The sequence below is a fragment of the Euleptes europaea genome, chromosome 3 (assembly GCF_029931775.1).
Source record: "Euleptes europaea isolate rEulEur1 chromosome 3, rEulEur1.hap1, whole genome shotgun sequence".
Classification (NCBI taxonomy): Eukaryota; Metazoa; Chordata; class Lepidosauria; order Squamata; family Sphaerodactylidae; genus Euleptes; species Euleptes europaea.
In genome coordinates this window covers 15,520,021-15,538,633 of record NC_079314.1, presented here as the reverse complement: position 1 = coordinate 15,538,633, position 18,613 = coordinate 15,520,021, and the positions used below count along the sequence as shown (strand labels likewise).

At 47.3% G+C, this 18,613-nt stretch overlaps 1 protein-coding gene across 1 annotated transcript in view; it reads right to left on the bottom strand.

The window, feature by feature from the left end:
* The window catches only part of ATP4A (ATPase H+/K+ transporting subunit alpha), a 42,257-nt gene extending 25,391 nt beyond the window's left edge, over nucleotides 1–16,866 (bottom strand). Inside the window, exons 1-8 of the mRNA XM_056847527.1 lie at nucleotides 16,855–16,866; nucleotides 9,021–9,152; nucleotides 6,979–7,038; nucleotides 4,495–4,698; nucleotides 3,140–3,253; nucleotides 1,470–1,604; nucleotides 618–735; nucleotides 93–361 (exon numbers count right to left, since the gene is read on the bottom strand). Coding sequence (XP_056703505.1) covers nucleotides 93–361; nucleotides 618–735; nucleotides 1,470–1,604; nucleotides 3,140–3,253; nucleotides 4,495–4,698; nucleotides 6,979–7,038; nucleotides 9,021–9,152; nucleotides 16,855–16,866 — 1,044 coding nt within the window. The remainder of the gene's footprint in view (nucleotides 1–92; nucleotides 362–617; nucleotides 736–1,469; nucleotides 1,605–3,139; nucleotides 3,254–4,494; nucleotides 4,699–6,978; nucleotides 7,039–9,020; nucleotides 9,153–16,854) is intronic.
* Between the last annotated feature and the right edge of the window lie 1,747 nt (nucleotides 16,867–18,613).

Below are 18,613 nucleotides of genomic sequence, written 5' to 3'. Positions count from 1 at the left end.
TTTTAACTGGGATGTCCTTAAAAGAATATTGGGATGAGGCAGAATGTCAGGGCAGTCGAGTGCTTGTTGCCTAGACAAGTATGATTACTCACGGTGACAGTTGCCAGGAGACCCTCAGGGACGTAAGCCACCACAATGGCCATGAAGAAGACCATGGCTTTGAGGAAGGGGTAGCCGATCACCATAGCAACGACAAAGAAGGTGGCGCCGAAGAAGATGGCCAGGCCGGCGATGATGTCGACGAAGTGCTCAATCTCAATAGCGATGGGCGTTTTCTCGTTCTCCACCCCCGAGGCCAGGGTGGCGATGCGCCCGATGATGGTGCGGTCTCCAGTATTGATTATGATGGCGGTAGCTGTGCCTGAGAAGGCATGAGGAAACAGTATAGCTAGTATGAAACGTAACCTCTGCAAAGGCATGTGCAGTTGGCTACATCTTCTTGAGCTAATCCTGAAGACTTCATGTAGGCTTGTGCAATTCCCTTTAAGCTACATGATTGTAGAAATCAATAGGAATGAAGCACCTAAAACCCTCCAAATCTTCCCCGGGGATTGGCCAGAGACAGCCAATGGGCCCTCCCTTGTTTCATCTCAGCACAGGAGACCTTTCCACCCTACCTTCCAGGCACATGGTGGAGAAGAAGGCAATGTTCCTGGTTTCCAGGGGGCTCTCGTGGGTGCACTCCGGGGATCTGGTCTGGGGCTCTGATTCCCCCGTCAAAGAGGAATTGTCGACCTGAGAGGAAGAAAGAGAGAAGCGAACCTTTGTACATGCAGCATGCTGTTTGGAATACAGAACTGTAGGGGCAGCCGTTTGGGAGAAGCACCTGTCCATGTTGTTTGGGGAGCAAAGCACAGAAAGGCAGTGGGATATGGGGACTCGCTAGGGCTCCATGAATCTCCATTACCACTGATAGGGCTTAAACGGCACATGATGCTCCCTTCCCCAGGAGTATGTGGGGCTGTGTGCGTGCTTATAGGGGCAATGCGCTTATTGGGGAGACGGGTCATAGGAGGGTATTTTGACCCGGTCCCTGCAAAACTTGGGGACTTTTCCTGGTTTCTGGTGAAGGTCTATTCTCTATTCATACTAGGGTTGCCAACCTCCAGGTACTAGCTGGAGATCTCCTGCTATTGCAACTGATCTCCAGCCGATAGAGATAAGTTCACCTGGAGAAAATGACCACTTTGGCCATTGGACTCTGGCACTTTTTTTGTCCCTCCCCAAACCCCGCCCTCCTCAGGCTCCACCGCAAAAACCTCCCGCTGGTGGCGAAGAGGAACCTGGCAACCCTAACTCATGCCTTTCCTTCAGGCCCGTTCCCAGGTTCCAATGACTCTCTTTCTCTCCAGCAAACAAGTCGGCGTTGATAGCCTTCTCCAGCAGAGGTGAGTGGGGGCCCATTTCCCCCCACCTTTGAGAAGATGAGGCTGGGGACTCGTTTCCCCACATGTGTGTGTCTTGGGTACCTTGCACCCTTGCGCGGAGATAATCCTGATATCGGCTGGGACTCGGTCTCCTCCTTTGATCTCCACGAGGTCCCCCACCACCAGCTGATTGGCGTTGATCTGGAACTTGTCTCCCTCTCGAATCACAGTGGCTTGCTGTGGTTGGGGGGAGGAAAAAATCAGGCTCGAACCTCTGATGTCACCTAAAGTTTGACCATTCTGAGGATGAGGCGCAGCTACCCCTGGTTAAGAACCATGCAAAGGAGCAGGGTAGGACCAGAGGCAGTACGGTGCAGTGGTTAGAGTGCGGGCTGGGATTTTGGCAGTCCAGGTTCAAATCTCTGCTCTGCCTTGGAAGCTTACTGGGTGACCTTGGGCCAAACGCTCTCTCTCTCTCTCTCTCTCTCTCTCTCTCTCTCTCTCTCTCTCTCTCTCTCTCTCTCTCTCTCTCTCTCTCTCTCTCTCTCTCTCTGAGCTTAAAGTACCTCGCAGCAGGGTTGCCAACCTCCAGGTGGTAACCAACAAAAACAAACATCTCTGTACTGTTACCATAAGTTAGAAAATTAGTACAAGAATATGCTGAGATATCTGCAAAAACAGTTTGTATTGGAAAACCAAACAAACAATAACAGCAAAGTGCTATATTCAGAAGTGACAAATCACATCAGTGAAGTGCTATGTACATAAATTGCCATAAACATATACAGCAATCTAGGCATATATTTTTCCTATCCTAAATGCAGGCAGATGTTCAATGGATGTTCATATTACTGAAGAACAAGATGGAATGCTGGGATACGGTCGTTTCGGAGTCTTCTTCAGTCCCACATATTTCACCATAAGTGTATGTATTCACTTCAATGAAGATTAGTAAGTTCCTCATATGGATACATGGTCTGTCTACATTCAATTTTCATAAAGATCTGTAGTACAGTAGTCTTAAGAATTTTAAAGCAGACCAGGTGCTCAGCTTCTTACAACCTGTTACAGTCTTTGTAAGAAGATCTTTATGAAAATTGAATATAGCAAGACCATGTATCCATATGAGGAACTTATTAATCTTCATTGAAGTGAATACATACACTTATGGTGAAATAAGTGCAGCTTAAATCCATGCAGCTTCACCCCGGCTTTTGTTAAATGAAAAGCAGCCTCAGGAGGCTGTAAATTTGGCTAGAGGGAAGGTGGAATGGAAGGGGAGAAGCAGGAGGAGGAATGTTAAGCCCTTACCTTTTCATACACCCAAACGGTGTTCCCCGATGTGGGAAAATAAAACAGGTTGCTTGTGGGTAGTGGGTAGGGTTGCCAACCTCCAGGCATTAGCTGGAGATCTGCTATTACAACCGATCTCCAGCCGACAGAGATCAAGTTCACTGGGAGAAAATGGCCGCTTTGGCAACTGGACTCTACGGCATTGAAGTCTCTCCCGTCCCCAAACCCTGCCCTCCTCAGGCTCCGCCCCCAAACTATCCAGGTATTTCCCAACCCAGAGCTGGCAACCCTAGTAGTGGGGGCATTTTTGAACTTGAAGACAGGGTTTAGGTACCTCCCTTCCCTCCTGGCATTCTGGTGGCAGCCCTAGGAGACTGCTTTTCAATTTGAACAACAACAACAGATATGCGCCTATGAGGTGTTCTAGTGCGCCACTGTCTTTGGTAGAAGAAGATGTAGCCCTTCAGGTACCTCCTTACCTGTGGCACGAGGTTCTTAAAGCTTGCAATGATGTTGGTGCTTTTGAATTCCTGGTAGTAACCAAAGCAACCCGTCACAACCACCACCGCAATGAGGGCGACAGCCAAGTACAGCTACATAGACAGGAGGAGGGGGAAAAGGGGGAGCTCAAGATGGCGGCCAATATCTTCGCCATCCTAGCAACACTCTTCGGGTGGCCATCTGTCCCCGCCAAGGACTGGAAAACCACCACAGCCTGTCCTTCTGGAGACTCTAACCCAGGGGTTCCTCGCCCTGTCAAACCTGTGGGCACTTTGGGAACGCTGAGAACAGGTCGTCGGCACGGCCACAAAATGGCTTCCATGGGGGCTGGGTCCAGTTAGAGAATGGCGGGAGGTTCCAAACCAAGCGCCATTCTGTGATGGAGGTGGCTGTTTACGAATGGGGGCCTCAAAGGTAATACCGCCTGGGCTCTTCCTACTCCAATGAAAGTGGAGGAAAGGCAGGATTGGCTTTTTGCTTTGGGGAAGTGTCAAGGCCGTCTCCATTTTGCCTGTATTTCTCCACCAAAGGGCTAAGGACTTGCACCTGCAGGTGTCTTATCTGTACCCCCTTCTTCAAGGACCTTCTTCAAGGACATTTTCTCAAGCCCAGTCAATTAGCTGATTCCATTCATTGGGAACTAAGAGGGGAGGGGTGAACTACTCTTTCTGGAATGTCTCTTGGGAGTAGGGTTGCCAACCTTCAGGTACTAGCTGGAGATCCTTCTATTACAACTGATCTCCAGCTGATAGAGATCAGTTAACCTGGAGAAAATGGCCACTTTGGCAATTGGACTCTATGGCATTGAAGTCTCTCCTCTCCCCAAACTCCGCCCTCCTCAGGCTCCACCCCAAAAACCTCCCAGCAGTGGCAAAGAAGGATCTGGCAACCCTGTGATCCCAGCAAAGGGTTGCCAAGTGCCCGGTGGTGGCGGGTAAAATCCATAGAGTTTTGCCTGAGATTGCTAGAGCGCCCACGTCACTTCTGGGTAAACCCGGAAGTGACGGAGGCACGTTGCGTGGGGTGCACATGCACGTCGCATCAGGTGCACGGATGCATAGCGCGCCGCAGCCACGGCCCCGGAAAGCTCCCACCGGTGGAGCTACAGAACCTGGCAAGCCTATCCCAGCAAGGGGCTTTCAAAACAAGGTTGTTTTCCATTGCCTTCCTCTACAGAGTCTTCCTCGGTGGTCTTCCATCCAAGTACCGACCCCGCTTAGCTTCCAAGATCTGTCAAGATCAGGCTATGCTATGCCAACTCCCCTCCCCCAATGGTCTTAACCAGACCAGTTCTTGTGACCTTTTACTTACCCTAGCATCCATCAATACTTACGTTGTCGGCACTGGTGAGCTCCCCTTGTCCAAACTGGATGCCGAAGGCAATGAGGCAGATAGCAGCGGCAACCCACATGAGGCACTGCAGCCCACCAGCTAGCTGACGGGCAAACTTGACATACTCAGGGGTGCCCTTGGGGGGTTTCAGCTCGTTGGGGCCGTCGCGAAGAAGAACCTCTTCCACCACTGTGTTGGTCAGGCCCTGTAAGTAGAGAGAAGGGCTGACAGACAGGAAGCCCTCCCTGGGTTAGGACTACGGGAGCATCTGGGATAAGGTTGCCAACCTCCAGGTACTGGCTGGAAAAAGATAAAGCACTGGTACTAAATTAGTCAAGCTGTGGAAAAGAATAGTACTAAGCTCTCAAACTTTTTTTTATAAACAACATATATTGAATTATGTGAAAAAGTGAAAGGTGCAAACATACATCAAGATTCACTAGTTACAGACTCACAGTCAAACAACACAAAACGAAACCTATACAAAGTATCTCCAATGCTTAGCTACAAATAACTTTGGCAAGCAATTTTTGGTCTAGCCAGACTCTCCAATGTCCTTATAAACATATATCCTTATAAACTTCATAGGATGTCACATGGACATGAGAAGAAATGGACGCGAGAAGAATGGAATGGAACGCCGTCCGGATGTACTTCGCGTTTTCACTGCCGCGTGGGCAGCTTCATCAGCCGTCCGCTTTTCAGAGCTAAAGCTCCTTTAGAAAGAAAGTTATGTTCATCAAACAAATTATTTACTCCGTGCACCTGTGTGACACGCAGCTTAGAACGGGCAGCCTTACATCCTATTTGTAGCTAAGTATTGGAGCTACTTTGTATAGGTTTCGTTTTGTGTTGTTTGACTGTGAGTCTGTAACTAGTGAATCTTGATGTATGTTTGCACCTTTCACTTTTTCACATAATTCAATATATGTTGTTTATAAAAAAGTTTGAGAGCTTAGTACTATTCTTTTCCACAACCTCCAGGTACTAGCTGGAGATCTCCCGCTGTTACAACTGATCTCCAGCCGGTAAGAGATCAGTTCACCTGGAGAAAAAGGCCGCTTTGGCAATTGGACTCTATTGAGGTCCCTCCCCTCTTCAAACCCCGCCCCCCTCAGGCTCCGCCCCAAAAATCTCTAGGTGTTTCCCAACTTGGAGCTGGCATCCCTAATCTGGGGGCGGGGCAATGTGTAGAGTTTTGAAGGATTGCTAGAGCATCGCCATGATGTAGGACATCCCTTCCGGTCATGTGACTGGAAGTGTCATTGTGGCATTGGCGGCGAAGTTAGTTTTGGCCCACAATTTCTCCCTCTGCTGCGTGGCACCATTGCCCCCTTCAGATATTAACTATATATATATATATATATATATATATATATATATATATATATATATATATATATATATATATATATATATATATATTTTTTTTTTGGGGGGGGTTAGGCATTTTATTTCCTGAACCCAGATAATTGATTGAGAGAGTATTCAAGCTAAAAAGCCGCGAGTATGCAAGACGACATAGACCTTGGTGCAGTTCTAAAAAAAAATCAGGCTTTAGGATAAGAAAAGCCAGGAAGTAGCTACTTTTGCATATGAGCTGATCTGAATATTGAGGAGTGGCAAAAAAAAGCCAGGAAGTAGCTACTTTTGCATATGAGCTGATCTGAATATTGAGGGGTGGCAAAATCTGTATATTATTTCAGAAAAGTCCTGTGTACCAACCCCCCCCCCCCCCGCAGAAGCAGGGCCTTTGTTAATCTTTAAAGTGTATTTAATTGTGTAACGTAGCAGGAAGTGTTGGATTGGGGTTTTTTAAACCTGAATTTTAGACATACCCATATAGACACTGATCAAGTAAAAGCTCCAGCAGTACAGATATGAAGCGCGAGCATGGCAAAGTGCCTGAAAGGGGGTGAGGGAAAAAAAAAACCCCTTATTTCTTTAAGGAAAGTGTTCATTATAAGTAAAAGTTTACAAACAACTCTTTTCTGTTTAGTTTATATTTACATTACAATAAAAATACATCGACATTTGGGATTGGTGAGAACATTACTGATGATCTTGCTGGTTGTGAGGAAATCATTGTGAGCTGCCTTGAACCACAACAAAAGGGTGGGGTATAAATGTTTTAATAAATGAACAAATAACTAAATGTTGATTTCCCATGGATTTCTTTGAGGCTGTGCCTGGAAATGAATCAGCGCCTCTTAGTAAGGGAGGACTGGTAAGGCCCTGCTCTCTGCTTGTATTTGTCTCCTTTTTCCACTGGAGAGACATTAAGGGGAGGGGCAGAGGCTCAGCGGTAGAGCATCTACTTGGCATGTAGAAGGTCCCAGGTTCAATCCTGGCCGTCCCCATTTAGAAGGGTCAGGCAGGAGGTGCTGAGAAAGAACCGAGATCCTCGAGAGCTGCTGCCAGTAAACAAGACTGACTCGGGACAGATTCAGGATCAAGCAGTGCGATGAATTTCTGGGAGCCTCACCTTGGTAGCACTGGTCCGATACTTCATCTCCAGTTCTTCCACAGACAACTCGTGGTCATCCTAAAAGACAGAATGAAGCCTCTTGTCAAACGGGTGGCTTCAGAGGAAAGATACCTGTGCGTGATACATCCACACCCTTTAGTCCTTTCTCCTGTTGATAGGCATTATAGACTCTACAGGTTCAGTTCCAGAGGTTACTGTGGATGTCGCCAATTTTTTAGTAGAAGTGCTAAATGTCCAAAAACGTATAACCTCTGATATCTGATGTTACTGGCTATGATTTTATCATATCGTTTTAAGATTTATGACCATTGTTCGTATCAATTGTAACAATTTATATGCCATTAAAGGTTTATGAATGAATGAATGAATGACTCTACAGGTGCCTGCAGACATAGGTCTTTTATGCATGGTTGTTTCCCTCATGGTCACCCATCTGATGACTTTGTCGAGATTATGCATGCTGTTTCCGGCCGTCAGAGGTCTCCTCGCTTTCCCCCTGCATTTTGCCCACGTTTTCAAATTCGAGAGAAAACAGGTCTCTGAAAACGCGGGGAAACACAGGGGGAGAGCGAGCCCGCATAATCCCAACGATGACCTGGAGTCACTGGAGGGGTGACTGTGAGGGAAACAGCCATGCATAAAAGACTATAGAAAACTAGAATAGTCTGGCTGCAGAATTAAGCTCAGGCAAAGCCATTTCTGATAGCTTCCAGCAGAAACTGGCTGTGCACATTGGCCATTGGCTGGGTCTCCTGACACACAAAACAACTTCTCCCTCTCCTGAGAAGTTTTTCAATTATTATTGATCTTTAAAAGGTATGGCGCAAACACTTAATCAGATAAGCTTGCAAGTTTACATGGCGTTTTTGGAACCCCCACCCCTTAGGGTTGCCGGGGTCCAGGTGGGGCCTGGAGATCTGCTGGGATTACAATGGATCTCCAGGCGACAGAGATCGGTTTCCCCAGGAGAAAATGGCAGCTTTGAAAGGTGGTTATTTATTATATGCCACTGAGGTCCCTTCCCTCCCCAAACCCTGCCCTCCTCAGGCTCCCCCCCTAAATCGCCTGCAACTTCCCATGGTAGAGTTGGCAACCCTACCATCCCCTATATTTTTCATGCAAAGTAGCTGCATGTGACTTCAGGAGAAGAGGGCTGTTTAACTCTTTCTTCACTTGTCACTTGGCTGCTCAAAATTGCTCCTGCCCAAGCTGTGGGAGAAAAGATGCAGGGACCTTGTATTTTGGAGTGGGTGGGGGTGGGTGGGGACAAGGACAACCATCCAAGAAAGGGTTAAACAACCTGCTCTTCAATGGTCAAGCCATGGAGCAAAACAGCTACATAGCCTGGCCGACAATCCAACTGATAGGGTTGCCAGGGGCTTGTTAATGGTGGGCAATTAACAGGCCTGTCCGCTGCCCCTCAGCTGGCAGGGGAAACAAGGCAGCTAAAGGGGGAGACAATCCCCATGTGCATGCAGCAGGACTTGGAACAATAATGTCCCTTCCGAGGTGCTCTTGCAAGTCCCTAAAAAAATCTTTATGGAAACCCTAGAGTTTTTGGAGGAATATGCTAGAGCATCCCACCACTTCCAGGTTTGATGGGGATGCTCTAGCACATTCCGCCAAAAACTCAGTTTTTTTGAGGGACGTGCTAGCGTGTCCCCATCACTTCTGGATTGATCCCGGAAGGGACAGTATTGCATGTATCCTGCATGATTGTAAATCCCCCCCTCCAAAAAAATTCTCGCCAATGGCAATGGGGAACTGGCAACCCTACCAACCTACCTTGTGGCGTTTTTATGAGGATAGATTGGGATACACTCATATAGAACTTGGGGCTCCCTTGGGAGAAGGGCGGGGCACAAATGAGAGAAATATCCAATCAGCCCCAATACTCAAATGAGGTACATAAATGGGACAAATGCATAGGCAGGGTGGGCGATGCCAGTCAACGTGCTGCCCCTTATTGCCTCTCTGGTGGAAAACCTCCATGGAAAGAACCATTCGTTCCAGAATGTCTGAATCAAGTCCCAACTTACCACAACAATCTCTTTCTTCATACTCTCCAGCTTCTCTTTCCTCTGCGCCCCTTTCTTTTTCTTCTTGATCTTCACTTCCATTTCCCCGCCAGGCTGTTTATCCATCTCTACAGAGTACATCTCGTACTTGTCCTAAAGCGAAAAGAAGGCGACGAGGGCCGCAAGGTTGAATCCGTTCAGCACTGTGGTTCAAGAACTACTACGGCTTTAACCGCAGAGCCGGGCACTTTGCACATGCTCAGAGGCAATCCTTTGGTGGCTCCCTATTTTCTTGGGATCTACTGTGGCGTGCAGTACAGATTCTACGAGGGCCGGTGGAAATCCCAGGAGCAGAGACGGATGTTCGGGGAGTTTAACAGAACAACCCTAGGCAGTGTTATTCCACTCTAAGCATACCGATTTCACTGTGTTTAGACTGGAATCATGCAGAATAGGAAAGCTCGGGAAATGTCTTTGGGAATGGATTTTTAAAATGGTGTTTTTTCACAGACAGAGAAGAATTTTTCAGCCTGAAGATTCCACTTAGGACATCCTTTCTCCTAGGACAGGGGTCAGCAAACTGTGGCTCGAGAGCCGCATGCGGCTCTTTGGCCCCTTGAATGTGGCTCTCCAAACTTGGTTCGGAGCCCCTGCTCTCGCGCCCGCTCGTGCTGGCAGCCGGGCTGCAGAGCCGGTGCGCCTGAGAGGGAGAGAGCGAGTGAGCGAGCAAAAGAGAGCAGGCGAGCAGGCATGCTGTCCCCCCCCCCCCGCCATGGAGAATGGCCGGGTCCCCCTTTCCCTTGCCCTCAATGGTTGGGAGGCTAAAGCCTCCCCTCCCCTCTAGCCGCACAATTGCTGGGCTGGCGGCTGGGCGGTTCCTGGCCCGGGCCCGCCCACCTATCAGCTGTTGGGCGGGGCGGGCTTCCTTTGGTGGTGCGTCCCTGGCAGCGGCGCTGGGCTGCGGCGCCCCAACTCTGCGGCGCTGACTCAGTTCCCCGGTCATCTTCTGGGCCTGCGGGTCCCTGTAAGCCGGGAAGAGGCACACTTTGGAGCCAGCTCAGGGGCTTGTTTGGTAAGTGGAGGGTGGCAGGAAAGCCCCAGGGAGTGGGGTGGGGCCCCCGACCCGGGACACACGTAATGCTACAACTCGGGGTCATCTGCTGAAGCTGGAGGGTGGGAGATTCAAAACTGATAAAAGGAAGTATTTCTTCACACAACGCGTGGTTAAATGGTGGGACTCCCTGCCCCAGGAGGTGGTGATGGCTGCCAACTTGGAGGGCTTTAAGAGGGGAGTGGACCTGTTCGTGGAGGAGAGGGCTGTCCTTAGCTACTAATCAAAATGGGTACTAGTCATGATGCATGCCTATTCTCTCCAGGATCAGAGGAGCAGGCCTATTATATCAGGTGCTATGGAATGCTATGGAACGCTATGGAACGCAGGCAGGACAGTGATGTTGCACTGGTTTTGCTGGTGGGCTTCCTGGAGGCACCTGGTTGGCCACTGTGGGAACAGACTGCTGGACTTGAAGGGCCTTGGTCTGATCCAGCACGGCCTTTCTTATGTTCTCATGTGTTTACTGCGTCTGTGAATCTAGAAGTTTGCTCACATTGTTCACATTAAGTGTTTGTCAGTCATTGTCATGATTTAATTTTAAGGATACCTTACTTACTTTTTTCCCTCCTCAGAGGCCATGTCTACCCACTAGCTTTCTTAGCGGTAGACCTACTCCAAGGAAGGGAAAAAGTCCCCCTTCAGAGGCCAGGTCCACCAATTGGCTTCTATGGGCCTCCGGAGGCCAGGTCTACTGCCAAGAAAGCCAATGGGTAGACCTGGCCTCCCAATGGGACTCAGCCGGAGGCCAGGTCTACCAATAGGCTTTTATGGCGGTAGACCAGGCCTCCAGACGAGGACTCCAGACGGGTAGGGGGAAATGGCAGGGACTTACAATTTAATTTTTATCAATAAATAAGATCATTATTAAGTATGATATCAAGTTTTATTCAGTGTACCTATAGTTTAATTAAGACTTAAAACTTTAATTAAAGTTTCTTAAGTTAATGAACAGTGTACCTACCTATATAGTTTAAGTTTAAGAAATTTGGCTCTCAAAAGAAATCTCAATCGTTGTACTGTTGATATTTGGCTCTTTTGACTAATGAGTTTGCCGACCCCTGTCCTAGGAGGAAGAGAGGCTTGAGAATTTCAGGGATGGTTTAACAAAGCCCGTGCATTTGGAAGGGTTTGTTTTTCAACAAAGGTTCTCTAAAAGACCTCACTTTTGACCTATAGGAGGCAGCAGAAGACAGCTTTATTCAGGACACCCTTTGATTAGTTCTTCTGCCTCCTGGCAGTTTTAAATTATTGATTTTAACTTGCGGGTTTTTATGTATTTGTGTATTGAATTATTATTGACATTGTAAGCCACTGTTAGTTCCTAAAAGGTAGAAAGGTGGCTAATAAATGCCTTAAATAACTAAACAGAAAAACGAATAAACAGAAAAATAGACAGACAGAAAAATAGATAGACAAATAGACAGAAAGGCAGATAGATAGACAGATAAACGCACGTAAAGTGTAACCGGAAATTTCATTTTGTATTTGGGCATATAAAGGTGGAACCAGATGAGACACTGGAAGATAGGGACAGACCTCTCATGTGTGTGGTTTTTTAATTCCTAAGTAGCTGCCACGGGGCTTTTGATATGGTTTGCGGCTGCTGTACTGGCAGGAGAAGGGCTAATTCTATCCCCCCATGCTATTTTCCCTTAGATGGCCTCTGCAATTGCTTCTTGCCCCACTGGGGGAGACATACAGTCAATGTACATAGAGCCTACAGACATACAACCTACAGACATCATTTATACTCCAACTTTCCCTCTGAGATGCAAGGCAAATTGGAAAAATGCAAGGAACCAGTGCAATAGGAACAGTATTATACAATAAATCATACAATAAAATACAATAAATCATACAATACAACTTTCTAACTCCCCCTCCCAAACACTAAAACTACAACCTTTTATTATGGTTAATAGTGTCAGAATAGTATCTAGAAGAAACAGGTTTGAATCCCCACTCATGCCATGGAAGCTTGCTGGGTGACCTTGGGCTAGGTACTAGGGTTGCCAACCTCCAGGTGGTGGCAGGAGAACTTCTGCTATTACAAGTGATCTCCAGCCGATAGAGATCAGTTCACCTGGAGAAAATGGCAACTTTGGAAATTGGACTCTATGGCATTGAAGTCCCTCCCCTCCTCAAACCCTGCCCTCCTCAGGCTCCACCCCCAAAACCTCCCGCCGGTGGTGAAGAGGGACCTGGCAACCCTACTAGTTACCCCAAAAAGTTGACAAATGGCCTGATAGCAGTACGAATCTCAATGGGTTACATAAGATAAACGAGCAAAATTTTAATACAATACAAATGGTAAAAAAAAATCCATTGAAACCAAACGTGTTTCAGCCACAAGGCCTTCCTCAGTGATAATTGTTTTTAAAATACACACCATAAAGTATTTAAAATACAAAGTACAACCTCACTGACCAAGCTTTAAAGCACTCAGAAGTAGGGCCAGTTCATCAATCTGAATATTTCCTTTTTCAATATTGGAATAAATTAGGACCATCCACAATAATTTTTTCAGATTGCTATTGTTAATGGTCCAAATATCTCCGTAAGCACAGTCAGAGTGAATTGTGGCTCCATGATCTGTATATCCACAATCAGGAAGCAAACTTTTATTTTAAATACTTTTACATTATGGTGTGTATTTTAAGAATTTGTACCACTGAGGAAGGCCTTGTGGCCAAAACATGTTTTGTCTTAATGGATTTTTTTTTAAAAGAAGAAGAGCTGGTTTTTATACCCTGCTTTTCTCTACCTTTAAGGAGTCTCAAAGCAGCTTACAATTACCTTCCCGCCCCCTCCCCTCAACAGACACCTTGTGAGTAGGTGGGGCTGAGAGAGTTCTAAGAGAACTGTGACTAGCCCAAGGTCACCCAGCAGGCTTCATGTGGAGGAGTGGGGAAACAAACCTGGTTCACCAGATTAGAGTCCGCCGCTCTTAACCACTACACCACACTGGTGCTCATTTGTATTGCAGTTCTGCTAGTTTATCTTAAGTAACCATTGGTATTCATACTGTTATTAGGCTGTTTGTCAACCTTCTTTGGGCACCTGGTTTTTCTGGGTTGAGGTTTTTCTTCTCCTTTCTGTTTTGGTTTGACCTTGGGCCAGACACACTCTGGTCATTTATGCATGGGTACTTTCACTCACATTCACCCCTGGTCTGTCTCGGTTGTTCCTTGGATAAATGCATGAGTTTTCTGTCCATTAGAAATGTCCTCGCTGCCCGCCCTCACAAATCCTGGGGCTTTCCATCCCTCTGTTAACCTGATTCTTCCCTCTCCCCTGAGCTCAGCCCGCTTGAAATCCCCATGCATAAGGCAAAGCGTGGGACACAGAAGCTTGGTTTCTATCACACCCAATTACAAAGCAGGGTGTAAAGAGGCAGGGATTCAAATACTTCCTGCTCTTTCTGAGCAGAAGAAAGGCTTTTTAAAACCAAGGCTTTGATTTCTCCTCCCCCCTTTCAGATTGCTCCATTTTTTGTTTTTACTTCTTAAAATGCATTTTTTATGCAGCAATTGGGTTGTGGGGGGGATTTTCTCGCAAAGTAAGCTCTACAAAGTAAGCCAATTACAAAGCAGCATTTAAAGGGGCAGGGAACTGATTTCAGCTTGGAGACTGCTGGTGCAGCGATTCCCAACAGGACAGTGTGGGTCCAGCGAGCGACGAACCTCAGGTAAAACACCCCGGCATAAACGACCTCTCTCAGCCTAACCTACATAAAATGGAGACGAGTGACCGAAGCTGCTCTGGGGTATAAATGAAAGATGGGGGTATGAATGAATGAAATGAAATAAATAAACAAACCTCCAAGTCAGACCTGGAGATCTCCTGATAATCGCAACTGATCTCCAGACTACAGAAACCTCTTCCCCTGGCTGCTTTGGATGGCGGACTCTATGGTGTTATTCCCCACCGAGGCTCCTCGCAAGGTATCTCCAGGAATTTCCCAACCTGGAATTGGCAACTCTGCTCCTGAACAATTCTGTTTCCTGAACACATTCTATGGGATGGCAAAAGGACGGGAGCCTTTCTCACCTATTTCCCCAACAGGAAAAATAGCACCTCAGAGGGTATTTCAGATTGCCAGGTAACAGCTTTATTGTCGCGTAAAGACCCCTACACATTTCAGCTTTACATGACGATAAAGCGGTCACCTTGCATCTTTTTGGGTTTGCTGGCACATTGCTTGGCGTAGCCATATTTTTCTTTCTCTTTCGGTGTTTAAGATTGGGCACGGGGAGGAAAGAGTTCATTCTCCTCCCCTGAGTAGCAGCTCTGATCTGAATCAGGATAACCTCTCCATCCCCACCCCCTAGAAGGAGAAGAAGAAGAAGAGTTGGGCTGTTACCGCACTAGGTATTCCCAGTGATGTATTAAGAGTTTGAAAATGTTATAAAAAACATCGCTTTAAAAGGGTTTTTGGATACCATGGCTTATAAATGGTTGGAAGATGTCTTCACAGCTAAAGGGGCCAAACAAAGTGCGAACAGTATTTTTTATAATGTTTTCAAACTCTTAATACATTGCTGGGAATACATAGAAAGTGCGAACAGTATTTTTTAGAACATTTTCAAACTCTTAATACATCGCTGGGAATACCTAGTGCGGTAACAGCCTTGGTTTTTATACCCCATTTTTCTCTGCCTTTAAGGAGTCTTCGCTCAGCTTACAATCTCTTTCCCTTCCTCTCCCCACAACAGATACCTTGTGAGGTAGGTGGGGCTGAGAGAGTTTGGAGAGAACAGGGACTAGCCCAAGGTCACCCAGCAGGCTTCATGTGGAGGAGCGGGGAAACCAACTGAGTTCACCAGATTAGAGTCTGCCGCTCATGGGGAGGAGTGAGGAATCAAACCCGGTTCTCCAGATCAGAGTCCACTGCTCCAAACCACCACTCTTAACCACTACACCACGTTGGCTCTCAACAAGAACAGTTGGTTTTTATACCCCGTTTTTTTTTCCAGGAGACTCAAACCGGCTTACAATCACCTTCCCTTCCTCTCCCCACCGCAGACACCTTGTGAGGTAGAGAGAGGCTGAGAAAGTTTGGAGAGAACTGTGACTAGCCCCAGGTCACCCAGCCGTCTGCATATGGAGGAGTGGGGACTCAAACCCGGTTCTCCAGATTAGAGTCCACCGCTCTTAACCGCTACACCACACTGGCTCTCAACTGATATTTAGCAATGAAAAACGCACCCAGTCATCTGTTCTGGTTTAACCTTCACATGTCCCTGTCCCAACAAAGCCAATGCTTGATCAAACACAGGAAAGAGTAAAGACGTTTCATTCGTAGATTACGGGTTGGACGACTGCCAGTCTTACAGCTGCCAGAAGAGGAAGGAAGGGCAACCTTCCCCCCCTCACCGCAGCTCTGCCCCACACGGCTGTGACCCTACTCCCCCTGCCTCCCCACCCAGATTTGTATGCAAACTTATAAGCATCTCTTTTCTTTTCTCTCCACCTTCTGCCCTTTCTGCGTTTCTCATGTGCACAATGGCACCGTCATTTGAGAAGGGCTGGCTCAGTCTTAGACCTTCCACGAAGCACAGAGGATATACGTTTGTAAGATTAAAAAAAATAATAAGTAAAAATGCCCATTTTCTCAGCCGCTGAAATCCCCACCACGGGCATAGGGGAGAGTATCTGGCACAAAAATGCTGGTGTGAAGTGCCGTCAAGTTGCCTCTGACTTATAGGGACTCTATGATTTAATGACCTCCAAACTGTCCTGTGGTTAACAGCCTTGCTCAGGTTTAATGGCCTTACCATAACTGGACCTGGATTCGAATCAACTCTCTGGGCCAGCTCTAGGAACAGCTGATCAGTCCCAGTACAGGTGGTTGTGAGGATAAAAGGGGGGAAGGGGAACCGTGTATACCATCCTGAGCTCTTTGGAGGAGAGGGGTGGGCTAAAAATGTACCGGACAGATTAACGATATTCATGCATGCTCATAAATAGCCTGAGAAACCACACAAAGCTGCCTTATACTGAATCAGACCCTTGGTCCATCAAGGTCAGTATTGTCTACTCAGACTGACAGCGGCTCTCCAGGGTCTCAGGCTGAGGTCTTTGACATTGTCTACTGCCTGGTCCTTTTAACAGGAGATGCCAGGGATTGAACCTGGGACCTTCTGCACGCCAAGCAGATGCTCTACCACTGAGCCACAACCCCTCCAGAGAGAGTCGCAAAAGATCTTTAAGGGCCCTGTGTGAAAGTGCCCCATCTTTCTTTGAAAGCATTTCCAAAATGGGGTATAAAAAAAAACAGAAACCCAAAGGGTTAATTGGTTCTTGTAGGTTATCCGGGCTGTGTGACCAAAGGGTTAAGCTCAGCAATAGGCATCTCACCCGGCTTTTGCGGCTCGTCTTGAATGAACGACAGTCACCAAACAAAAAGGGAGCGATCCACAATAGGTCTACTCAGAAGCAAATGCCATCTCCCCCCAATGGGGCTTACTCCCAGGAAAATGTCCGTGGGATCTCAGCCATCACGCCTGAGAGGCTCAGAGGTTTCATCCACACGTCTATGGATGCTGTGCTACCACCATCGTTCTCAACGGGACGGGTCTTGTCCACACCAGACAATCCAGAGGCTAATGATTGCTATCGAGAACTGACTATGTAATAACCCAAGATGTGGAGATGGAGCCTCCAAAGAACATCATTGTACCAAACGGTCTATGTTCAGAGTGCCAGGTGGTATAAGCATGAAAGCAGAAGGGTCCTTACCGCCTTCCCCATCTTGATATCGTTGGGCCCGGTCGCTTCTACGGCCAACCGGCAGGTCTCGAACGTGTGGCTGATACAGGCACCACGCCACACAGCCAAGTAAACAGTGTTTCCTTTCTGCTGCCCCCTTTTATAAATTCTTGCAGGTGCCACCCAGCTCCGGGGCTGACCGGTGGTTCCCAAAGGCAGTCAGGCCCTCTTGCCCTTTTAAAAAACACACAAAATCTCACAGCAGGAGGTGACAGTCCTGGAAGGAAAAGAATAAACCTCACAGCGTCACCTTGGGATGACCCTCCCACCCTCCTGGAGCAAACACATCGAGGCATTTGATGCAAAGTCCTTGAAGGTGAGAGAAGGACAAAAAGTAGGCTCGGTATAAAAGGACACGCAGGTGCCATTTGAGGCCGGGCTGTAGGGAAGCAAGCTCGGTGGGAGCTGATAGTCTCCGCACCAAACCTGTTATTACATTTGCCCAAGGAGCTCAGGGTGGTGTTCTAGCCTTGATTTATTCTCACAGCAATGCAGTGAAGTAGGCAAATGTGAGAGAGAAGCTCCCCCCCCCCAAAAAAAAACGTCTCCCCAGATTACTGGGTAGGGTTGCTACCTGTCTGCCCTAGGGGGCTTTTGGCTGCTAATCCACTCACTTTCCAATGATGATCATTGCAAGGTAGAAAGTATGTGTTTGCGGGAAATGCATTCAAACCCAGAGGTCGAGGGCAATGCTCTAGGAATCCCCCAATCTCTGTGGTATTGACCATAAAGATTTGGGGGATTCCTAGAGTGTCACCCAGAAGTGACATCACTTCCAGGTTTGGACAAATCCCCTCCCCCATATTCTCCCACCATGACAGTCAGGAGGCCAAGCAACCCTGAAACCGGGAGCCTCCCAACTCCACCCGTTGATCTTACTGATATGCACAGTCACCATGTTGTCTGAACAGGGGCAACATGCATATTTTGCGTGCATGTATGGCTGTGGTATTCACAAACGAACCACTGGATTTTTCAGGTTTTTGGTTCACAATGTTTGTGCGTGCAAAATACATGCATTGCTCCTGTTTCAACAACATGGTGACTGCAAATTGGGAGCATTATGAGTAGTGCATGCTCGTAATGTGTGCGATGGCTAAACGTTTGGTATGTGTAGCTATAACATCTGAAGAGGGATGGAGTGACCGGATCTCACTCACTCAATGCAACATTGATTAGGTATTGCATTCAGCAAAGCCGAACTCGAAAAAAACATGTCCCCTTTAAACAGCCAGCAAATCCTGATCCCGAAAAAGCCAAAAAAAGGTCGGGGTTTTTCGGGATTGTTTTGGAATCACCACCCACAACCCCTTTTAACAGGAAGAAAAAACACTTTGGCACATTTGCACCAATCCCTCCTCCCTTCTTTTCCATTATAGTCTAGGAAAACCTTTCTGGGGTTCTGGGAGTTTTTGTTTTGTTTTTTAAGGTAGAGGCACCAGATTTGCAGCATAGCTTCTGATAAATATTCTTATAAGAACCCCCAAGCTTGGTAAAGATTGGCCCAGGGGGTCCAATTTTATGGAGCCCCAAATGGAGAAAAAAATGCCCCCCCCCCATAAAACCGGACACCTGACACAATCTTTACCAAATGTGCAGGTTTTAAGGAGAGTAACCAGCAGCTATGCTGCAAATTTGATGCCTTTAACTTAAAAACCCTGAGTAGGGTTGCCAGGTCCCTCTTCACCACTGGCGGGAGGTTTTTGGAGTGGAGCCCGAGGAAGGCATG